The sequence below is a fragment of the Salmo trutta genome, chromosome 8, assembly GCF_901001165.1.
Source record: "Salmo trutta chromosome 8, fSalTru1.1, whole genome shotgun sequence".
Taxonomy (NCBI): domain Eukaryota; kingdom Metazoa; phylum Chordata; class Actinopteri; order Salmoniformes; family Salmonidae; genus Salmo; species Salmo trutta.
This window is the reverse complement of record NC_042964.1, coordinates 44051621-44072372: the sequence shown is the minus strand read 5'-3', so window position 1 is coordinate 44072372 and position 20752 is coordinate 44051621. Positions and strand designations below refer to the sequence as shown.

Below are 20752 nucleotides of genomic sequence, written 5' to 3'. Positions count from 1 at the left end.
AGAGAAGGCCGGGGCTCAGGTTTGAAATATCCATTGCGATGTGTAGTGCAGCCTAGTTTTATTTACACCATCCTAACAGCTATCATAGAAATATAACTTGCGTGGTGCTTCTCTGAGCATACACTTCGTAGCCTGTAGCCTCTAGGCTAGGGATCATTTGATTGAGACCACACTAAATAGCCTATAGGCGCACTTGATTATGAGGGGTGGCATCGGACACACATCGATATACTGTATAGCATAATAAGCAACTCATTTTAAAACACTGAGAAATACACACATTTCATGAAATGCAAATTACATGACCCTCCCCTGGACTAAATTGAAAAACTAAATACTAAATCCTCCCCTTGAGTTAAATTGAAAAAGCATGAACCCATTTTCCACCAGGTACCCATTCGGTACATTTCGATCCATCCCTTACTATGAACTACTGGTTGATGACAACGCAGTTAGAACATAAATAACTACGCAATGACATTTAGGTCTGATAGTTTTAAAAGAAACTGGGAATCAGGCTTTATTAATATATGTCTACACCATTCAACATTTACCACTAAAATCTAATTATTCAAAGAGACAACGAAAATATTTGTTCCAAAGAGAAATCTTTATTTTCATCAGTTCATCAAAGCAAACATTCCTACAGTATCTAATAGTAATAAAACAGAACACATCACATCTAACACTGATACAACCTCAGTCTACAGAGAGGATTGACACATGAACTCAAACAAAGCCCCCTGTTAGTCTACATGTCAGTGATCAATAAGACAGAGAACATCTGATCTCAGAACAGAGTCAAAGCAGAGGAACCAGCAGCCTCTCTCCACAGGGGTGTGTGACTGAGTGGTTCTACCCAGAACAGTCAGCCCTCCTCAAGGTCATGGTGACTGGAGTCTGGGATTTCTGCTGGGCTTCACAGGTCACCTCTCCTGCCTTGGTCCACTCCTGGCCAGTGAGAGTCAGGGTGCTGCTCCAGCTGTAAAGACCATCCTTCTCCAGGACCCCAGGATTGGCCTCCTGCTTCTTGCTGGTACCGTCCACTTTCCAGCTCATGGTCCAGTCTGAGGGGAAGCCCTTGTTGGCCAGACACGTCAGTGTGGCTGTTGTTGTACTGGACAGCTCCTCACTGGAGGGGGGCAGGACGGTGAGGGTGGGGGCACTGTAACCTGGAACAAACAGAACACATCAACTAAGTAACTACATCAAGTACAGCTACAGCAAGAGATTATCTTCAGCAAAGTACACATCAAAATAAAGTGAAGTGGAAATGCCCTCTAAATATGAATGTAGAAGTTAGATTATTTAAAAGATGTGGAGAAAATACTAAAGTAATAAGATACAGCAGATTTATGAACCAAACAAGTATAAAGTGGTTAAATAACTAGAGTTACTAGTCATATGGTGTCAGTTATACATATTATACAGATATTGTTACGGAATGGATCTGATCAGAATAGCCTACTCATATTCATAGTATTTTCATCACATATCACCCATGTTGGATTATGAAGTCAGTTACAACCATAACTGAGACCCTTTGTCTTCACACTAACAGTGAAGTCTACCATGAATACAATGCAACAATGATGAATATTATATGCAATACTATTAAATAGTTATTTACCAGAATTAAGTTATGGTCCGTAATCATACAAACCAGACATAAATAAACTTACAATTTATCATCTTGATTCAATAAAATGTAAGTTTGAAAGAAGGCTCAGTCAAAAGCAAAATTTAACCAAAAATATTTAAGAGTGAAAGTTCTAAAATCTGACACTAACAGTAATACACAATGCAACAACTATATCCAATATTTGTAAATAGTTATCATACCAGAATTATACTCTGCAATCCATCAAACCAGACATATAAATAAACACCTACATTTTAACATTTTGGTTAAATAAAATGTTATTTGAGAGAAGGCTTCATCGAAAGTAATAAGAAAAATATTTTCATGGAGACAGAGTTTAAGAAAGTAAAATACAAAAAAATGTAATCAGAAAGAAATAACAAGAGAGCTTGTTACTTACTTCCAACATCAAGTCTGGTGCCGCTACCAAAAGTGTACCACAGTGATACAATCACTATTACTGCTGGTACAAAAACCTCCTGACCATTGGGCAAGCTGAATTTCTTTAGACTGTGGTTCAAATAATTAACTCTACTATGGTATGAATACTTTTCTGAAATGATTTAATCTATTCAATTTTAAATAAAGTGTTTTTTTATTTCGTTTTCCTTAACATTGAGCAGAAATCTACTGTTTACTATATATTTCCTACAAGGTGCTGTATGTTGATTCATACAACTAATCTAAGATGTAGGCTAATCACTTTAATCTTTAGAAAATATTGAACATACATTTTATTAGATGTAATAACATGTATATTAAAATTGGCCATAGTACGTGTAGACCTTGTGTATTTTTCAAAATATCATAAAAAATGTTGTTTTGTTTAAAAATCCTCAATATCAAGACAAAATTAATAGAAATATTGACTCACGACATCAAAAGGTGAATAAAACGGTACATTATGTTGTTTACTTACTTCCAACATCAAGTCTGGTGCCACTACCAAAAGTCCTCCACAGTGATACAATCACTATTACTGCTGGTACAAAAACCTTTCTGTGTTGTGATGCTGCAGCTGTTACAGTGAAAATCACTCATACAGAAGCACAATTAACACTAATACACTTTAACATCTTCCAGGTAGAACAAACACTTCATATAAGCTGTTTCCAAATAATAAAATATTAATTGTATCTTACATCCAGATATTAGTCCTTTTTCCTTCCTCTGTGTATCAGGTCTTCTCCTAGTCTGGAGGTACAGTCCAGCATTAGATCAGTGTTGCTAGTATTCCTCCATATTGTCCATATGAAAGACAACAGCAGCAGCAGTAGTGATAGTGATCCATGTTGTATATTCCTTTATTAAACATGTTGATCTCAGATTTAACAGTGGTGGTAAAGTCACAGAGGACAGACAACACTACCAGAGGAATCCTACCAGCTTTAGTTTAGAGAAGTGTTCACTAACTGATTAGAGGAACTTACATGAGAGACCAAGCATGAGTGAACAGACAGTTAATTATATCTGATCATCATCAAGATCAAAATATAATGGTGGTGTGACATAAAAGTTGCCATACATTAGTTATCCAAGTAAACAGTTGCTATTTGATGTTGTAAAAGGGGCAGTAGGTAGGTAGCGGTTAGAGTGTTGGGCCAGTAACTGAAAGGTCACGATTTTGAATATCTGGGTCGACAAGGTGAAAAATGTGTTATATGGGTCGATAAGGTGAAAAATGTGTTGATGTACAGTGAGGGAAAAAAGTATTTGATCCCCTGCTGATTTTGTACGTTTGCCCACTGACAAAGAAATGATCAGTCTACAATTTTAATGGTAGGTTTATTTGAACAGTGAGAGACAGAATAACAACAAAAAATCCAGAAAAACGCATGTCAAAAATGTTATAAAATATTTTGCATTTTAATGAGGGAAATAAGTATTTGACCCCTCTGCAAAACATGACTTAGTACTTTGTGGCAACACCCTTGTTGGCAATCACAGAGGTCAGATGTTTCTTGTAGTTGGCCACAAGGTTTGCACACATCTCAGGAGGGATTTTGTCCCACTCCTCTTTGCAGATCTTCTCCAAAGTCATTAAGGTTTCGAGGCTGACGTTTGGCAACTCGAACCTTCAGCTCCCTCCACAGATTTTCTATGGGATTAAGGTCTGGAGACTGGCTAGGCCACTCCAGGACCTTAATGTGCTTCTTCTTGAGCCACTCCTTTGTTGCCTTGGCCGTGTGTTTTTGGTATTGTCATGCTGGAATACTCATCCACGACTCATTTTCAATGCCCTGGCTTAGGGAAGGAGGTTCTCACCCAAGATTTGACGGTACATGGCCCCGTCCATCGTCCCTTTAATGCGGTGAAGTTGTCCTGTCCCCTTAGCAGAAAAACACCCCCAAAACATAATGTTTCCACCTCCATGTTTGACGGTTTTCTTGGGGTCATAGGCAGCATTCCTCCTCCTCCAAACATGGCGAGTTGAGTTGATGCCAAAAAGCTCCATTTTGGTCTCATCTGACCACAACACTTTCACCCAGTTGTCCTCTGAATCTGAATAGATGTTCATTGGCAAACTTCAGACGGGCATGTATATGTGCTTTCTTGAGCAGGGAGACCTTGCGGGCGCTGCAGGATTTCAGTCCTTCACGGCGTAGTGTGTTACCAATTGTTTTCTTGGTGACTATGTTCCAGCTGCCTTGAGATCATTGACAAAATCCTCCCGTGTAGTTCTGGACTGATTCCTCACCGTTCTCATGATCACCTTACAGTGAAATGCTTACTTACAAGCCCTTAACCAACAATGCAGTTTAATTTTTTAAAATAAATAAAATAGAAAATAACAAATAATTAAGGAGCAACAATAAAATAACTGTAGTGATGCTATATACATGGGTACCGGTACAGAGTCAATGTGCGGGGGCACCGGTTAGTCGAGGTAATTGAGGTAGTATGTACATGTAGGTAGAAGTAAAGTGACTATGCGTGGATAATAAACAGAGAGTAGCAGCAGCGTAAAAATGGGGGTGGGGTTGGAATAATGCAAATAGTCCGGGTAGCTTCGATACCGCTTGTCATGAGGAAGCAGAAAGAACAGTCTATTACTAGGATGGATGAAGTCTTTGGCAATTTTTTGGGCCTTCCTCTAACACTGCCTGGTAAAGAGGTCCTGGATGGCAGGAAGTTTGGCCCCAGTGATGTACTGGGCCGTATGCACTACCCTCTGTAGTGCCTTGCGATCGGAGGACGAGCAGTTGCCATACAACCAGTCAAGATGCTCTCGATGGTGCAGTTGTAGAACTTTTTGAGGATCTGAGGACCCATGCCAAATCTATTCAGTCTCCTGATGGGGAATAGGCATTGTTATGCCCTCTTCATGACTGTCTTGGTGTGTTTGGAACATGATAGTTTGTTTGTCTCAACCTGCTCCACTGCAGCCCCGTCGATGAGAATGCCGGTGTGCTCTGTCCTCCTTTTCCTGTAGTCCACAATCATCTCCTTTGTCTTGATCACGTTGAGGGAGAGGTTGTTATCCTGGCACCACACGGCCAGGTCTCTGACCTCCTCCCTATTGGCTTTCTCATCGTTATCAATGATCAGGCTGTTGTGTCGTCGGCAAACTTAATTCTGGTGTTGGAGTCGTGCTTGGCCATAAAGTCATGGGTGAACAGGGAGTACAGCTGGGGACTGAGCACGCACCCCTTAGGTGCCCCTGTGTTGAGTATCACCGTGGCAGATGTGTTGTTACCTACCCTTACCACCTGGGGGCGGCACATCAGGAAGTCCAGGATCCAGTTGCAGAGGGAGTTGTTTAGTCTCAGGTTCCTTAGCATAGTGATGAGCTTCAAGGGCACTATGGGGTTGAACGCTGAGCTGTAGTCAGTGAATAGCGTTCTCATGTAGGTGTTCCTTTTGTCCAGGGGGGAAGGGGCAGTGTGGAGAGCAATGGAGATTGTATCATCTGTGGATCTGTTGGGGCGGTATGCAAATTGGAGTGGGTCTAGGGTTTCTGGGATGATGGTGTTGATGTGAGCCATGACCAGCCATTCAAAGCTTCAGACGTGAGTGCTACAGCTTGATAGTAATTTAGGCAGGTTATCTTGGTGTTCTTGGGCACAGGAACCATGGTGGTCTGCTTGAAACGTGCTGGTATTACAGACTCGTTCAGGGACAGGTTGAAAATGTCAGTGAAGACACTTGCCAGTTGGTCAGCGCATGCTTGGAGTACACGTCCTGCTAATCCATCTGGCCCTGCGGCCTTGGGAATGTTGACCTGTTTAAAGGTCTTACTCACATCAGCTATGGAGAGTGTGATCACACATTTGTGTGTAACAGCTGATGCTCTCATGCATGCTTCAGTGTTGCTTGCCTCGATGCAAGCATAGAAGTTATGTAGCTCGTCTGGTACGCTCGTGTCGCTGGGCACCTCTCATCTGTGCTTCACAATGTAGTCTATAATAGTTTGCAAGCCCTGCCACATGCAACGAGCATCCCCGGCCACTAGGAGCGCCGTCTCTGGATGAGCATTTTCTTGTTTGCTTATGGCCTTATACAAATCGTTGAGTGCCGTCTTAGTGCCAGCATCCGTTTGTGGTGGTAACTACTACTAAAACTTCAAATGTAATAAAATCATTTTAGGAATTAAACATTGTAAATATATATGTTATTGCAAGTAACTGTTTAGCAGTGTGAGTTCTGAGAGCAGATCTTAGAGGTTAATTATCAAATATCACTAATTATTATCACTGGTATTGGTGTTACAGTATAACAGGATCATACAGGTGCAGAAATGATTGCAAAGTATTTGTTGGATCAGATGCCCTTTTAACCCTGTTTGAAAACATGAGATTAGCTATATGCTACAATGCTAAATAATGAAAGAAGCTGATTGATATAAATTAGTATGAAATGTGCTGCCTATTCATGAGACAGTGATCACTGGAATCATGATTAAATCAACTTGTTTTGTTTTTATTTTTTATCAAAACAGGCTTTATTTGAACTCAATAGGAAAGAACATACGGACTATTTAATCTCAAAATGACATCATTTATCACACATCACTACAGCTGTAACATTCAGCTAAAAAAACACAAATGTTTTCTTCAATAGCGCCACGTGGGAACTCTCTAGCCCTCTATAATGGTTTCTCCTGTCTCTAGACAGTACAGTGACTTCTCCGGAAGGCTGCCGAATCACTGGTATCGTTGTTGGCAACCCTGCAGGTGTACACCCCTCCCTCTTCCCAGCGTGCCTTGCTCAGGGTCAGGATGCTGGAGCGGCTGCTCTTCTCTTCTTCTGTGGTGGTCAGGACCCCCCCATCACCTCCTACCCGTCCACCTCCCAGCTCACCATTGCCCCCTGTGGGGAGTAGCCGCTAGAGGAGACCTGCTCAGAGGACGGGGGGAGCAAAGACACTGTGGGTCTGATAGAGGGACCAGCTGGAGGAGAGAAGAGAGGAGAGGGTCAGCTACTACTCTATAACATTAAGAGAGGAGAGGGTCAGATACTATTACTACTCTATAACATTAGGAGAGGAGAGGGTCAGTCACTACTACTACTCTATAACATTAAGAGAGGAGAGGGTCAGATACTATTACTACTCTACAACATTAGGAGAGGAGAGGGTCAGTCACTACTACTCTATAACATTAAGAGAGGAGAGGGTCAGTTACTACTACTACTCTATAACATTAGGAGAGGAGAGGATCAGTCACTACTACTACTCTATAACATTAGGAGAGGAGAGGGTCAGTTACTACTACTACTCTATAGCATTAGGAGAGGAGAGGAGAGGGTCAGCTACTACTCTATAACATTAGGAGAGGAGAGGGTCAGTTACTACTACTACTACTCTATAACATTAGGAGAGGAGAGAGTCAGTTACTACTACTACACTATAACATTAGGAGAGGAGAGGGTCAGTTACTACTACTACTACTCTATAACATTAGGAGAGGAGAGGGACAGTCACTACTACTACTCTATAACATTAGGAGAGGAGAGTATCAGTTACTACTACTACTCTATAACATTAAGAGAGGAGAGGGTCAGATACTATTATTACTCTACAACATTAGGAGAGGAGAGGGTCAGTCACTACTACTCTATAACATTAAGAGAGGAGAGGGTCAGTTACTACTACTACTCTATAACATTAGGAGAGGAGAGGGTCAGTCACTACTACTACTCTATAACATTAGGAGAGGAGAGGGTCAGTTACTACTACTACTCTATAGCATTAGGAGAGGAGAGGGTCAGCTACAACTCTATAACATTAGGAGAGGAGAGGGTCAGTTACTACTACTACTCTATAACATTAGGAGAGGAGAGAGTCAGTTACTACTACTACTCTATAACATTAGGAGAGGAGAGAGTCAGTTACTACTACTACACTGTAACATTAGGAGAGGAGAGGGTCAGTTACTACTACAACTACTCTATAACATTAGGAGAGGAGAGGGTCAGTTACTACTACCACTCTATAACATTAAGAGAGGAGAGGGTCAGTTACTACTACTACTCTATAACATTAAGAGAGGAGAGGAGAGGGTCAGTTACTACTACTACTCTATAACATTAGGAGAGGAGAGAGTCAGTTACTACTACTACTCTATAACATTAGGAGAGGAGAGGGTCAGTTACTACTACTCTATAACATTAGGAGAGGAGAGGGTCAGTTACTACTACTACTCTATAGCATTAGGAGAGGAGAGGGTCAGTTACTACTACTACTCTATAACATTAGGAGAGGAGAGGGTCAGTTACTACTACTCTATAACATTAGGAGAGGAGAGGGTCAGTTACTACTACTACTCTATAGCATTAGGAGAGGAGAGGGTCAGTTACTACTACTACTCTATAACATTAGGAGAGGAGAGGGTCAGTCACTACTACTCTATAACATTAAGAGAGGAGAGGGTCAGTTACTACTACTACTCTATAACATTAGGAGAGGAGAGGGTCAGTCACTACTACTACTCTATAACATTAGGAGAGGAGAGGGTCAGTTACTACTACTACTCTATAGCATTAGGAGAGGAGAGGGTCAGTTACTACTACTACTCTATAACATTAGGAGAGGAGAGGGTCAGTTACTACTACTACTCTATAACATTAAGAGAGGAGAGGAGAGGGTCAGTTACTACTACTACTCTATAACATTAGGAGAGGAGAGGGTCAGTTACTACTACTACTCTATAACATTAGGAGAGGAGAGAGTCAGTTACTACTACTACTCTATAACATTAGGAGAGGAGAGAGTCAGTTACTACTACTACACTATAACATTAGGAGAGGAGAGGGTCAGTTACTACTACTACTACTCTATAACATTAGGAGAGGAGAGGGTCAGTCACTACTACTACTCTATAACATTAGGAGAGGAGAGTATCAGTTACTACTACTACTCTATAACATTAAGAGAGGAGAGGGTCAGATACTATTACTACTCTACAACATTAGGAGAGGAGAGGGTCAGTCACTACTACTCTATAACATTAAGAGAGGAGAGGGTCAGTTACTACTACTACTCTATAACATTAGGAGAGGAGAGGGTCAGTTACTACTACTACTCTATAACATTAGGAGAGGAGAGGGTCAGTCACTACTACTACTCTATAACATTAGGAGAGGAGAGGGTCAGTTACTACTACTACTCTATAACATTAGGAGAGGAGAGGGTCAGTCACTACTACTACTCTATAACATTAGGAGAGGAGAGGGTCAGTTACTACTACTACTCTATAGCATTAGGAGAGGAGAGGGTCAGCTACAACTCTATAACATTAGGAGAGGAGAGGGTCAGTTACTACTAATACTCTATAACATTAGGAGAGGAGAGAGTCAGTTACTACTACTACTCTATAACATTAGGAGAGGAGAGAGTCAGTTACTACTACTACACTGTAACATTAGGAGAGGAGAGGGTCAGTTACTACTACAACTACTCTATAACATTAGGAGAGGAGAGGGTCAGTTACTACTACCACTCTATAACATTAAGAGAGGAGAGGGTCAGTTACTACTACTACTCTATAACATTAAGAGAGGAGAGGAGAGGGTCAGTTACTACTACTACTCTATAACATTAGGAGAGGAGAGAGTCAGTTACTACTACTACTCTATAACATTAGGAGAGGAGAGGGTCAGTTACTACTACTCTATAACATTAGGAGAGGAGAGGGTCAGTTACTACTACTACTCTATAGCATTAGGAGAGGAGAGGGTCAGTTACTACTACTACTCTATAACATTAGGAGAGGAGAGGGTCAGTCACTACTACTCTATAACATTAAGAGAGGAGAGGGTCAGTTACTACTACTACTCTATAACATTAGGAGAGGAGAGGGTCAGTTACTACTACTACTCTATAGCATTAGGAGAGGAGAGGGTCAGTTACTACTACTACTCTATAACATTAGGAGAGGAGAGGGTCAGTTACTACTACTACTCTATAACATTAGGAGAGGAGAGGGTCAGTTACTACTACTACTCTATAGCATTAGGAGAGGAGAGGGTCAGTTACTACTACTACTCAATAACATTAGGAGAGGAGAGGGTCAGTCACTACTACTACTCTATAACATTAGGAGAGGAGAGGGTCAGTTACTACTACTACTCTATAGCATTAGGAGAGGAGAGGGTCAGTTACTACTACTACTCTATAACATTAGGAGAGGAGAGGGTCAGTTACTACTACTACTCTATAACATTAAGAGAGGAGAGGAGAGGGTCAGTTACTACTACTACTCTATAACATTAGGAGAGGAGAGGGTCAGTTACTACTACTACTCTATAACATTAGGAGAGGAGAGAGTCAGTTACTACTACAACTCTATAACATTAGGAGAGGAGAGAGTCAGTTACTACTACTACACTATAACATTAGGAGAGGAGAGGGTCAGTTACTACTACTACTACTCTATAACATTAGGAGAGGAGAGGGTCAGTCACTACTACTACTCTATAACATTAGGAGAGGAGAGTATCAGTTACTACTACTACTCTATAACATTAAGAGAGGAGAGGGTCAGATACTATTACTACTCTACAACATTAGGAGAGGAGAGGGTCAGTCACTACTACTCTATAACATTAAGAGAGGAGAGGGTCAGTTACTACTACTACTCTATAACATTAGGAGAGGAGTGGGTCAGTCACTACTACTACTCTATAACATTAGGAGAGGAGAGGGTCAGTTACTACTACTACTCTATAGCATTAGGAGAGGAGAGGGTCAGCTACAACTCTATAACATTAGGAGAGGAGAGGGTCAGTTACTACTACTACTCTATAACATTAGGAGAGGAGAGAGTCAGTTACTACTACTACACTGTAACATTAGGAGAGGAGAGGGTCAGTTACTACTACAACTACTCTATAACATTAGGAGAGGAGAGGGTCAGTTACTACTACCACTCTATAACATTAAGAGAGGAGAGGGTCAGTTACTACTACTACTCTATAACATTAAGAGAGGAGAGGAGAGGGTCAGTTACTACTACTACTCTATAACATTAGGAGAGGAGAGAGTCAGTTACTACTACTACTCTATAACATTAGGAGAGGAGAGGGTCAGTTACTACTACTCTATAACATTAGGAGAGGAGAGGGTCAGTTACTACTACTACTCTATAACATTAGGAGAGGAGAGGGTCAGTTACTACTACTACTCTATAACATTAGGAGAGGAGAGGGTCAGTCACTACTACTCTATAACATTAAGAGAGGAGAGGGTCAGTTACTACTACTACTCTATAACATTAGGAGAGGAGAGGGTCAGTCACTACTACTACTCTATAACATTAGGAGAGGAGAGGGTAAGTTACTACTACTACTCTATAGCATTAGGAGAGGAGAGGGTCAGTTACTACTACTACTCTATAACATTAGGAGAGGAGAGGGTCAGTTACTACTACTACTCTATAACATTAAGAGAGGAGAGGAGAGGGTCAGTTACTACTACTACTCTATAACATTAGGAGAGGAGAGGGTCAGTTACTACTACTACTCTATAACATTAGGAGAGGAGAGAGTCAGTTACTACTACAACTCTATAACATTAGGAGAGGAGAGAGTCAGTTACTACTACTACACTATAACATTAGGAGAGGAGAGGGTCAGTTACTACTACTACTACTCTATAACATTAGGAGAGGAGAGGGTCAGTTACTACTACTACTCTATAACATTAGGAGAGGAGAGGGTCAGTTACTACTACTACTCTATTACATTAGGAGAGGAGAGGGTCAGTTACTACTACTACTCTATAACATTAAGAGAGGAGAGGGTCAGTTACTACTACTACTCTATAACATTAGGAGAGGAGAGGAGAGGTTCAGTTACTACTACTACTCTATAACATTAGGAGAGGAGAGGGTCAGTTACTACTACTACTACTCTATAACATTAAGAGAGGAGAGGGTCAGTTACTACTACTACTCTATAACATTAGGAGAGGAGAGGAGAGGGTCAGTTACTACTACTACTCTATAACATTAGGAGAGGAGAGGGTCAGTTACTACTACTACTCTATTACATTAGGAGAGGAGAGGGTCAGTTACTACTACTACTCTATAACATTAAGAGAGGAGAGGGTCAGTTACTACTACTACTCTATAACATTAGGAGAGGAGAGGAGAGGTTCAGTCACTACTACTACTCTATAACATTAGGAGAGGAGAGGGTCAGTTACTACTACTACTCTATTACATTAGGAGAGGAGAGGGTCAGTTACTACTACTACTCTATAACATTAAGAGAGGAGAGGGTCAGTTACTACTACTACTCTATAACATTAGGAGAGGAGAGGGTCAGTTACTACTACTACTCTATAACATTTTGAGAGGAGAGGGTCAGTTACTACTCCTACTACTCTATAACATTAGGAGAGGAGATAGTCAGTTACTACTACTACTCTATAACATTAGGAGAGGAGAGGGTCAGTTACTACTAATACTCTATAACATTAAGAGAGGAGAGGAGAGGGTCAGTTACTACTACTACTCTATAACATTAGGAGAGGAGAGAGTCAGTTACTACTACTACTCTATAACATTAGGAGAGGAGAGGAGTGGGTCAGTTACTACTACTACTACTCTATAACATTAGGAGAGGAGAGGAGAGGGTCAGTTACTACTACTACTCTATAACATTAGGAGAGGAGAGGGTCAGTTACTACTACTACTCTATAACATTAGGAGAGGAGAGGAGAGGGTCAGTTACTACTACTACTACTCTATAACATTAGGAGAGGAGAGGAGAGGGTCAGTTACTACTACTACTCTATAACATTAGGAGAGGAGAGGAGAGGAGAGGGTCAGCTACTACTACTACTCTATAACATTAGGAGAGGAGAGGAGAGGGTCAGTTACTACTACTACTCTATAACATTAGGAGAGGAGAGGGTCAGTTACTACTACTACTCTATAACATTAAGAGAGGAGAGGAGAGAGTCAGTTACTACTACTACTCTATAACATTAGGAGAGGAGAGGGCCAGTTACTACTACTACTCTATAACATTAGGAGAGGAGAGGGTCAGTTACTACTACTACTCTATAACATTAGGAGACGAGAGAGTCAGTTACTACTACTACTACTCTATAACATTAGGAGAGGAGAGGGTCAGTTACTACTACTACTCTTTAACATTAGAAGAGGAGAGGGTCTGTTACTACTACTACTCTTTAACATTAGGAGACGAGAGAGTCAGTTACTACTACTACTCTATAACGTTAGGCGAGGAGAGAGTCAGTTACCACTACTACTACTCTATAACATTAGGAGACGAGAGAGTCAGTTACTACTACTACTCTATAACATTAGGAGAGGAGAGAGTCAGTTACTACTACTACTCTATAACGTTAGGCGAGGAGAGAGTCAGTTACCACTACTACTACTCTATAACATTAGGAGACGAGAGAGTCAGTTACTACTACTACTACTCTTTAACATTAGGAGAGGAGGAAAGAGAAGAGACACTGTGTTATCAGTGAACAAAACCATTTCAGATCAACAATACACACTGGATAAACAATTTGCTACAGTACAGAGCACAACTGAGAATAACGAAAAACAATCTTTGAAGATAAAGGTAAACGAAAAAACTCTGGATTAATTTTTAGACAAAACAATCCATCAGATAAATTTATGTTACATTCATGCTCTACAGTTTATTACATCAAGCACAGCAAAACACTAGGAGCGGGTTTCATGGACACAGATGAAGCCATCTCCTAGACAAAAAATCACTTTTATACAGTCTGCATACAGTATAATTTAATATTCACAATTTTAAATAAGACATGAAATCTCCATCTTCATTTATGTCAAAGCTACTCTGAGATACAATCCCAAAATTACCTCAAAATACTATTAAAAACTATAGAGAAGGTTCCCCTTTAAACTGTCAGTGTTAACATCTACTATGAATGCAATACAAAGTGTTGGTTTTATTATAGGAATAGGAGTAGCTACATCTCAACAGAACAATGAGCTGACATTCAAAACTGAATATCAAAATGTGCTCTTTTTGTCACACAGTGATCTGTTTCACCTGTCATTGTGATTGTCTCCACCCCCCCACCAGGAGTTGCCCATCTTCCCCATTATCCCCTGTGTATTTATTCCTGTGTTCTCTGTTTGTCTGTTGCCAGTTCGTCTGGTTTGTTAAGTCAAACAGTGTTTTTGTCTCTCAGCTCCTGCTTTTCCCATTCTCTCTTTTTCTCGCCCTCCTGGTTTTTACCCTTGCCTGTCCTGACTCTGAGCCCGACTGCCTGACCACTCTGCCTGCCCCTGAGCCTGCCTGCTGACCTGTACCTTTGCCCCACCTCCGGATTATTGACCTCTGCCTACCCTGAGCCTGCCTGCCTGCCGACCTGTACCTTTGCCCCACCTCCGGATTATTGACCTCTGCCTACCCTGAGCCTGACTGCCATCTGGTACCGTTGCCCCACCTCTGGTTTATTGACCCCTACCTGCCCTGACCTGTCTATTGCCTGCCCCTGTTGAATTATTAAACTATTGTTAATTCGATGTTGTCTGCATCTGGGTCTTACCTTCATACCTGATACTTTTTAATCACATGTTAGAATGCTTTTGGTTTTATTGCCAAATTAACATGGTGGTATGTGAACAATTCTCTCACTTCGGTAACTCTGAGCTCTAAAAATCTACCAATCTGTCCACACAATTCTCTAAAAAGATATAGTCTAAAAGTCTTTCCTCTGGAGAAGATGAGAACATCGCAAAACATGTTTAATAACATGATTCAACTGTGTTTAATGAGAGAGAAAATACAAACATGGACTTTCTTCTCAGTACCAGTTTTGTGCCACTTCCAAAAGTCCACCACAGTGATCCATCTGGTGAAGTCTCTGTACAAAAACCTCCTTCACACAAGAGTGAGAACCTTCATACACAGTTCACTCTCAGTACCACCCTGATAGTACTGAAATACTAGTATAATACAGTAGAGACTGATAGTACTGGGTTATGAGTATAGTAAGGGAATTCTGCCCTATGTGCACACAAGGGACCATAGGAAAACTTATTTGATCAGAGGTTAGTTTTTTTATAAGGATTGCACGCCCTTAACTTTAATACCATATAAGCTAATAATTAATAGTTGCTAATACAAAGATGTCTCTGCTAGGCAGAGTTCAGCTTATTGTTATTTTTAGTTAGTTCTTAATCCTTCTTCCTCCTATTGCGATCATGTGCCAGCAGTTCCTGTATCAACAGGAACTGAAAGTATAGTTTCAACACACAGACATCTGACTTTTGTACAGTTGACCTCTTCATGCACTTACAAAGTCTCTACCACTGATTCTTAATCTGAAGCTAAAGCAAAACATTAATCATTGTACTTTTGTAATAACAGGTGTTCCTATAATGTACAGATATTATAAAATTCCTTTCAGTATTATCCACTGAAGAATGCATATAAATACGTTTTTATCTTAGAACACTGATTTACATTATAAGGTATTGAAAACATGATCAAATAATCTCTGTTTAATTATAACTTCGTAGCCTGGTACCACCAGAAACCTGGAGGAGCTCCTAACCTCCTGATTTACTATGCTGCAACACTTCAGTCTGGGACTCCATCTAGATTCAGTGGCAGTGGATCTCATAGTGACTTCACTCTGACCATCAGTGGAGTCCAGGCTGAAGATGCAGGAGATTACTACTGTCAGAGTGAACACTACATCAATAGTAAATATGTGTTCACACAGTGATACAGAGCCATACAAAAACCTCCCTCAGTCAGACTGCACACTTATATCAGTTAGCAGGATGGCCGTCCTTAACTTTGAGGTCAAAGACTCACTGGTACATTTGTCTATGAGGACATTTTAGGGCAGCTGACAATATATTTAAGAACTTTACTCACACTGCAGAGTCATGGACATTACTGACTGAGATAACATAACTGTATTTTATATAATGTCCCCAACATAAGAACTGAGTTTGGTAAGAGTTATTTTAGACTGGCTGTGTAGTAGAGCTGAACAACAATAGCTATATCTGATAACTCAAAGCTGTTAAATCATATTCAGTCACTTCCATTTGTTCTTGAGTATCCCATGTGGAATCATGAACCCATCTATCTGCAAAACGGTTCAAATCTGTAATCTTCCGAAACAGTCTTCCTGACGTTCCTTGAAGATATTAGAAGTTACTTCACACATATTGTACATTGTATTCTTAATACGTAGAGGAGATACTGGGTTTCATGTACTGTAATGGTAGTCTACAGAGTCCCAGTGTGTCTGATCAGAGACACAGGAGAGGAGGGAGGGAGCTGAACTCAGTCAGGGACAGAGTAGCAGTTCTGCACAATGGAGTCTCTCTTCTCTCAATAGCAGTCCAGTGTTCAGTCCACTCAGTCCACACAACTCACTGCACTAACACTAATTTCCCTGCAGGGGGCGATACATGACCAATGATCACTGGGCAGTTTAACATGACTAGCGTTCCAATTTTGCATAGATATCAACACAGTATGTTACCATACCATATTCAATAATTATATGGGTGCTTACATTTGTCTTATTTAACACATGTAGAAGTGTGTATTATTTGAATTGGAAATGTGCTCTTTGCATATGCCACCCACAGCCAGGGATCAGACATTACTGAGGGCAACCCTAGAGCAATTAGGGTTAAGTGCCTTGCTCAAGGGCACATCTAAATATTTTCTTACCTCGTCAGCTCGCGGATTCAAACCAACAACCTTTCGTTTACTGGCCCAACGCTCATAATCGCTAGGATTCCTGCCACCCTCATTTCCATGAACAATAAGCAGCAGACAAAATCATACACACTGAGTATAATAAAACATTAAGAACACCTGCTCTTTCTATGACAGACGGACCGGGTAAATCCAGGTGAGATCTATGATCCCTTAGTGATGTCGCTTGTTAAATCCACTTCAATCAGTGTAGATAAAAGGAAGGAGACAGGTTAAAGAATGATTTTTAAGCCTTGTGTCGATTGAAACATGGACTGTGTACGTGTGCCATTGAGGATGAATGGGTAAGAACAGAAATCTAAGTGCCTTTGAACAGGGTATGGTGGTAGGTGCCAGGCGCACTGTTTTGTGTCAAGAACTAGAAAACAGTTTCCCGTGTGTATCAAGAATGGTCCACCACTCAAAGGACATCCAGCCAACCTGACACAACTGTGGGAAGCACTGGAGTCAACATGTGCCAGCATCCCTGTGGAACGCTTTCAACACCTTTTAGAGTCCAAGCCCCAACGAATTGAGGCTGTTCTGAGGACAAAAAGGGGACGGTGCAACTCAATATTAGGAAGGTCTTCTTAATGTTTGGAATACTCAGTGTATGTTAGTTAGTTACATTATATAGTACTTTTACAAATATTTTCTCCAGTATTCATTATGTTATTGTCTTGCTAAACAACATTGATAGTAATCATATGTTATAGCCCTTAAACCAATAATATCCATTGTATTTATACCCTTTTTATTCACAGAATTTATTTACATATTAATATGGACTTTAATGGTTATTAGGTGACAATTGTGGGAGCAAGATCATCAGGTTGTAATGGACTCTCAGTTGTAATGGATCCTTAGTGGTCTACGTTTACTGAGTAACGGTGGATAGGGAGAAGACCAGAAGATGATTTGCATAGTGATGATGCTCTGCATAGACAGCACATGCTTCAGTGGTCTGGGAGTGTTTATATCCCTGTGAGTTTAACACTTCATGACTGAAAGCTGTCCTTCATGACAACAGAACCCACAACAACCATGACTTTTATCACCATCTTCATCTGGACAATTGTTTTCTACATACAAGGTAAAAAAAAATTAATTGCATTTTTTGTTTAAAATGAATTAAATCTATGCCATCAAAATGTATATTAATGTTAATATTTTGATTCAGAACTATTGATTACTATATGTAAAATTAATTTCATATAAATATTTGTATTCCATTTTTCAGAATCTAGAGGACAGTACGTTGTGACTCAGACTCCAACAGTGAAAGCTGTTGTCCCAGGACAGACAGTCTCTCTGAACTGTAAAACCAGCAGTAATGTGTATGGTAATGATCGTCTAGCCTGGTACCAACAGAAACCTGGAGGAGCTCCTAAACTCCTTATTTACTATGCTACAACACTTCAGTCTGGGACTCCATCTAGATTCAGTGGTAGTGGATCTGGGAGTGACTTCACTCTGACCATCAGTGGAGTCCAGGCTGAAGATGCAGGAGATTACTACTGTCAGAGTTACCATAGCAGTGGTGATGTGTTCACACAGTGATACAGAGCCGTACAAAAACCTCCCTCAGTCAGACTGCACATTGACTGTACTGCTACAGCTGGGACCTACTGCAGGTGCTGTCATTGCTTCAGTGATCTGGTAGTGTTTATTTCCCTGTGAGTTTAACACTTCATGACTGAGAGCTGTCCTTCATGACAACAGAACCCACAGCAACCATGACTTTTATCACCATCTTCATCTGGACACTTGCTTTCTGCTTTCAAGGTTACAGTTTTTGGAATTTATTGTTGAAAATTAATTAAATCTACAGTGTTTACATGTACAGTATATAAATGCTAATATTTCTATTCAGAACTATAAATTACTATGTAATATTTCATTCATATCAATGTTTTTATTATATTTTCAGAATCCAGAGGACAGTATGTTGTGACTCAGACTCCTACAGTGAAAGCTGTTGTCCCAGGACAGACCGTCTTTCTGAACTGTAAAACCAGCAGTGATGTGCATGGTGGTTACTATCTAGCCTGGTGTCAACAGAAACCTGGAGGAGCTCCTAAACTCCTTATTTACTATGCTACATCACTTCAGTCTGGGACTCCATCTAGATTCAGTGGTAGTGGATCTGGGATTGACTTCACTCTGACCATCAGTGCAGTCCAGGCTGAAGATGCAGGAGATTACTACTGTCAGAGTTACCACAGTGGTAATGTGTTCACACAGTGATACAGAGCCGTACAAAAACCTCCCTCAGTCAGACTGCACAATGACTGTACTGCTACAGCTGGGACCTACTGCATGTGCTGAGGGGGAAGAGACAGTGACATGGAACAATGGTCACTAGATGAGGTCACTAGATGATGAATATGATTAGAACGCATGATACAAATCACACGTTCTCCAACCTCCTCATTATCGTCCTCATCATCATCATCATCATTTATATCATCATCATGGTTGTAACTTGTTATATTGGTAATGAACTGAAAGTGTGTACAAAAGTTATGAGACGTTTTGAAAGACATTACCAGTCCATATGCAGAGTAAGATCTACACAAGTATAAGAAAAGTGATGTTAAATCATCATCAGCCCCTCAAACCAAATCCCTACATGCACTTCACAACCAAATATTGATGTGATTATCTAGCATGTATTAAACCTTTTCATGATCTGTTTGATCTTTGAATGAGACATGATGCTGGGCTCAAACATGAGACACATTTACGTAGAGACATACACTACACACTATCATCATAAAGTATAATCTTTTTTTATCTGTCATCAATTACTTGGTGCCTTATCTGTTATGTTGTAACAATGCCTCTCGATGGAGGGGGGTGTGTGGAATCAGGAGCAGGAGAGCAGAAGGGTTCCAGGAAAATCAACAGTTTAATTGGGCGCTCTGAAAGCGCAACGACACACACAGGGGAGAAACCTTGACTCCGCTAGCCACAAGCAATATGTCCATGGTAAACACCTTACATGTACCCTACAGCAAATAATCCCGCACAGCCTATCCTGCAGCGGGGAAATATAAACCCACCGAAATCAGAAAAACAAGACACAGGTGTGTAAAACCAGACAGAACTAAATGAAAAGGAAAATGGGATTGGTGGCAGCTAGTAGGCCGGCGACGACGACCGCCGAGCTCCGCCCAAACAGGGAGAGGAGCCACCTTCGGTGGAAGTCGTGACATATGTGTCCCTCCCTGAATCCGCCGTAGAGGTTAAAATCAGTCACCTCCCTTACATCAGTCCCAGTCCAGGGTGTCAGCGAGTGACACTGGTCAAGTGCTAGACTAGTAGCTGTAGGAGTGAAACTGAGATTTACATAGACAGGGCTGGGTGGTTCTGCTTGTCCCAGAATAGACCAGCACTGTCACCAGATGTTCAGCCAGGGGGAAGAGACAGTGACATGGACCACTGACTGAACTAAACAGTGGCGGTCTGTGCCATTTAAGATGAGGGAGCATGATTATTTTTTTGTATGTGTATTGGCCTTATTTCTATTACAGCATATTGGATGACTGTCATTGATATTCCATTCACCCAGTTTAACATAGATTGGTTTAGGCTACTAAATATTACTTGCATTTTCCCTATACCCATCATGAGGTTCCTACAACCTAGCCTATAAATTCAACGTAGGTGAACACAGCTCGAGAGAAAGATTTGTGGTGACTGACAGTGACACATGGACAGACAGTGAAACATTCAATACTGCCTTGCACACTCTTGCTGACCTAGGGTGTAATCATCTAACTGACCTAGGGTGTAATCATTAGTCCAACAGTTGCAAACTGTAAGGCCCGAAGCCGGACAGGAGAAGCAGGTACGGGGAGTCAGACATTTATTAGGGAACAGACAAGGAAGCAAGACAGGAACAGTGTCGGAACACGG

The 20752-nt window shown here is 40.8% G+C and overlaps 1 protein-coding gene across 1 annotated transcript; it reads right to left on the bottom strand.

Moving 5' to 3' along the window:
- Positions 1–591: 591 nt before the first annotated feature.
- LOC115197981 (immunoglobulin kappa light chain-like) lies at positions 592–18364 on the bottom strand. The gene is made up of 4 exons (XM_029759640.1): positions 18310–18364; positions 6761–6952; positions 2562–2660; positions 592–1172 (listed from the first exon to the last, which is right to left on the bottom strand). Exons 1-4 carry the CDS (start codon positions 18362–18364, stop codon positions 856–858), a joined length of 663 nt encoding a protein of 220 aa, XP_029615500.1. The 3' UTR covers positions 592–855.
- Positions 18365–20752: the final 2388 nt, after the last annotated feature.